The sequence below is a fragment of the Nannospalax galili genome, unplaced genomic scaffold, assembly GCF_000622305.1.
Source record: "Nannospalax galili isolate Female #2095 unplaced genomic scaffold, S.galili_v1.0 scaffold704, whole genome shotgun sequence".
NCBI classification, from domain to species: Eukaryota; Metazoa; Chordata; class Mammalia; order Rodentia; family Spalacidae; genus Nannospalax; species Nannospalax galili.
The window spans coordinates 551,838-556,293 of NW_008352394.1; the positions used below are offsets into that span (position 1 = coordinate 551,838).

The 4,456-nt window shown below is 49.0% G+C and overlaps 1 protein-coding gene across 2 annotated transcripts in view; it reads left to right on the forward strand.

The window, feature by feature from the left end:
* Positions 1-4,456, forward strand: part of Ndst1 (N-deacetylase and N-sulfotransferase 1) — a 41,361-nt gene extending 36,905 nt beyond the window's left edge. The window contains exons 13-14 of one of the 2 annotated variants that reach the window (XM_008849397.3): positions 2,466-2,568; positions 3,301-4,456. In XM_008849397.3, coding sequence (XP_008847619.1) covers positions 2,466-2,568; positions 3,301-3,420 — 223 coding nt within the window. In that variant the 3' untranslated portion in view covers positions 3,421-4,456. The remainder of the gene's footprint in view (positions 1-2,465; positions 2,569-3,300) is intronic. The other variant, XM_008849398.3, reaches the window with a different exon arrangement.

The following is a 4,456-nucleotide window of genomic DNA, read 5'->3' on the forward strand; positions in this document are numbered from 1 at the left end:
AATCCGCCCCCCCCGCCACAAAAAAAACAAAAAAAAAAACCCCAAAAAATAAAACAAAAAAATACTTTATCCCTCCCTGCACTGGGCTGTGGTTTTGACACCATTACTACCACATGGTACCTTGAGCACTGTGTTGACGTCGACTGCCACCTCTACCCACTCCTGGGAGTCTAGTGCCACCTCCCGAAGGACTTGCTCCTCATGCTCCAGCAGACATTCGCAGATGGTGTCCACCTGGGACACCTGAGGGCAGACAAGAGTCACTGTCACCAGAGTCATGGGGATGATCACTCAGCAGGTTTTACCTAGTAAGCTATATCTTTAGATCACTCAACAGAGGAAAATACATTGACTTAATAGTGAAAGTAAATGTAAAACCAAGAATGTTAGAGTCTTTTCACTTGCCACTGTTATTTTAGGTATTCAAAGGAACCTAGAGATGATTTATAGTACCCAAGAGGATGTGTACAAGGTCTTTGGATCTGGGTATCCATGGAGTGGGAAACCCGGAACAAGCCCCCTGCAGACACTGAGGGATGACTATCTAACATAAAAGCAAAAAGCTTTTTTGCTGTGTCAACACAGCCTACTCTAAATAGCACTGCTATCATGAAGCCTTGGATGGTTTTACACCTCTTTTCAAGGTAGGTCAGCAGCAACGTGTGCCTCCAGAGCCAGGCCTATGTCCTTGTACTTTCCATGAGGGATGCCAAATCAAAACCTCTCTCTATGGCTGATATGGGCTAACTAGCCCTTCTTAAAAAGCTAACTGCCTTCAGAAACCTAAGTTGCTACTCACAGACAGAGAGAGGGAGAAAGAAAGGCTCTAGTAGAGATCTGTTATCGTTCTGGATTACATCACCGGGAGGATGTTGAGCACTTTGACTGAGGGAGCCAAAGACATACTCACCATGAGGTGGACATAATGCCATTCAACACAACTACTTTCACCTGACTGTACTTTGAAAAGCATGTTTTCATTTTGGTTGTAACATATCCTTCAAATACTTTTTATAAATATCTTATTCCAGCCCCTCCCCTATGGTTCAGGGGAGGGGAAAGTGCATATGCCTGTGCTAGATAATTCCAGTTGTCAATTTGACATATCTGAGAAAAGGGAACCTCAACTAGGTAACTTCCTCTATCTTATTGGCCTTTGGGCATATCTGTGAGGCACTTTGATTGTGGAGCGATGTGGGAGGACCCTGTCTACTGTGGGCAGTGCCACCCCGGGACAGGCAGTCCTAGGTTATGTAAGAAAGCAGGCTGGAGGCTGGAAAGATGGCTCAGCAGTTAAGAGCATTGCTGCTCTTGCAGAGGACCTGGGTTCAATTCCCAGCACCAACATGGGAGTTAACAACCATCCTTAACTCCAGTTCCAGGGGACTCTAACACCTTCTTCTGACCTCTGTAGGTACTACACGACAGGGGTACACTTACACATATGCAGGCAATACACTCACACAAAATTAAAATTTTTAATTAAAAAAAAAAGAAAAAAGAAAAAAAGCAGGCTGTTAGGATGAATGTAATGACACAGGCCTTTAATCCCAGCACTTGGGAGGCAGAGGCAGGTAGATCACTATGAGACTGAAGTAAGCCTGGTCTACATAGGAGTTCCAAGGCAGCTAGGCAGTTACAGGGAGACTCTTACTTCAAAAACAAACAAAAAACTTCAAATGAATAAGAAACCTGATGAAGGCAAGGGGATGAAGAGATGGCTCAGCAGTTAAGACCACTGGCTGCTCTTGCAGAAGACCTGGGTTTGATTCACAGGACCCACTTGACAGCTAACAACCATCTGTAACTCCAGTTCCAGACAAATCCAACACCCTCTTCTGACTCCACAAGCACTGCATGACAATGCATGCACTTGTACACATGCAGGCAATACATGCATACATATAAAATAAAAATAAGAAAATATTTTTTAAATTTTTATTTATTTTTATTTTATGTGTTCGAGTGTATTGCATGTAAGTGCACCCGTAATGCAGTGCCCATAGAGGACAGAAGAGGGCTTCCAATCCCCTGGAACTGGAGTTACAGACAGTTGTTAGCCACAATGTGGGTGCTGGGGTTCGAACCTGGGTCTTCTGCTCTTAACTGTTGAACCATCTCCCCAGCCCCAGTGCTACCATCTTGAAGGCTTCTTGGCTTAAAAAAAGTCTGCTTTGCGCTGTTAGGGAGTGCTCGGGAAATGTTTCACAGGATCATGTGGGATTGGAAAGAGTCCACATGGATTGTGAGGAGGAAGTAGAGATGCTTGACCTTGACCAGAGTGACTTAGAACATGAAGGTACCTTTGCTGGGTAAAGGGCAGGCATATGTAATGTTTGCCCAAGGCAACACTTGGGCCATAGATGGATGCAGTGCGTATGGAAGAGACACCTGTCTTCCAGGTCTGGACATGACCTCTTGGAGGGAGGCTAGGCCACTTACCCACAGGCTTCCCACCTCCACAGGTTTGATCCAAAGAAAGGATTCTGGTGCCAACTGCTTGAAGGAGGGAAAACCAAGTGTCTGGGCAAAAGCAAGGGACGGAAATACCCAGAAATGGACTTGGATGTAAGTAGGTGACACATTGCTCACGACAGTGGGTGAGTGGGAGGGGTCTTGCTGGGGGGAAGTCTTTGGTTCCTTTCACCCCTCCAGCACAGTAGTGGTCTTAGCATCCCTTCCACAGTAGTCATTCTCTAGAGGAGGAAATCTGGGCTGGGCCATGGTGGGTAGCATTGCTTTTAGTCAAGCAAGTGTCCCTTACCTTCTTCCAAGGGTTGCACGGTGGGTACCAAGGATGAAGCAGATGCTGGGCATGGCTTCCCAGGACTCCTAGTCCAGGGGGAGGTGAGCCACATGCCAGGGAGCAGAGTCCCAGGCAGGGGGTGCCTAAACATGCATGGGGCATTCTGAGTAAGGAATGTGGTTAGGAGCTAGAATGGTAGAGTTAGGGACCATGCCTCAGGATGGGACCATGGAATGGAGAGAGGCCACTCTTGCAGGGGAAAACATAGTTTGCACACACCTACCAGGAAGGTCACAGGCTGCATCTTGCTGTTTCTATCTTCAGCTGTTATGTGTTTGCTTTGGTGAATGCTTTCCTCTCCCTGTCACAAGAGTCTTGACCTTGTACACTATATTTTGGTGTTTCTTCTACATGGGAGTTTTCCCTAGAGGCTCCTGTTTAGAAGAGGACTGGGGATAAGTCAGTCCTGTGTAGCCTGGTGCCACACAGTGTTGCATCATGGAGGGGTCATGCATCAGCACATCACCCCGACCTGAGTTTTCTTCCCATTGCAGTCCCGAGCCTTCCTGAAGGATTACTTCCGGGACCACAATATTGAGCTTTCTAAGCTGCTGTACAAGATGGGCCAGACGCTGCCCACCTGGCTGCGGGAGGACCTCCAGAACACCAGGTAGCCTCAGCCACCACAGCCAGACAGAACGCTTGTGATGGCAGGCGTGTCCTGCCTCACACTGAGCCAGACTGACCTGCCGAGAAGAATGCTGGGCCAGGCCAGCCAAGTGCGACGAGCAATACTCTGCTGAGGCCCATCGGGGTCAGAAGCCCAGTCAGGTCTGCAGGCGCCTCAGAGGATCCATGCTGGATCTGTGGCCTACAGGACCTCACACGTACCGGAGGTCCATTCCGTTCACAGCCTCCGTGCCTGGGGAGACCACTTCCTGTTGGTGGAAGGCCACTTCCTGGTAGGAGGAGTCTGGGAGACTTTCTCCTGTCCCTCACTGTGTTCTACCACCCCGTCCCTTCCCTTTATCCCACAACTCCCCGCTCCAGCAGGGTGTCCCCTCAGTATTAGCTGCCACATTTCCCTGTCTCCAGACAGTAAGGGAGAAGAACTCTGCTGGGCCTTTTGCCAAACCACAAGAAAGACTGGACATGTCCCTGAGGGTTTGGAGCCAGGCTCTGTCAGGGGGTCAGCTGGGCCGCCAGACACAGTTGCTGGGTCATATGTGAGGTTGGCCACCTCAAGAGGACATGAAACCTCATTTGGGGTTGTAGTGTCACATCTTATCTCCCTTTTAGGGGAAAGACTCTCTAGTTCCTGCAGTATCCACCCAATACTCACAGCCTCCTGCAGGCCCTGGGCCACAGCCAGGCTACTGGGCCAGAGACTCGGACCTTGGCCCTGCCCTGTTCTTCACCCTGGATGTGACATGTGGTATTTCCTGTGGTAAAGGCTGAAGCGGGTCAGGAGTCCGCCAGTGTTCATGCTCCCGTGTACATACATCCTCCCATAGCCACTGCCTGGGCCCAGCAGACATGGTAGAGTCAGCAAGACTGCGATCTGCTGCTTTGCCCAGATCCTGTGGCTGAGGGTCCCCAGAGACCCCCTTAACCTCCTAAATACTAAGAAGCTAAAGTATTTTAATATTTTTTTTTCTTGGTGCCAGAGTTTATACCCTGGGTGCTGGGGTCGCACTGTGTTTTATATAT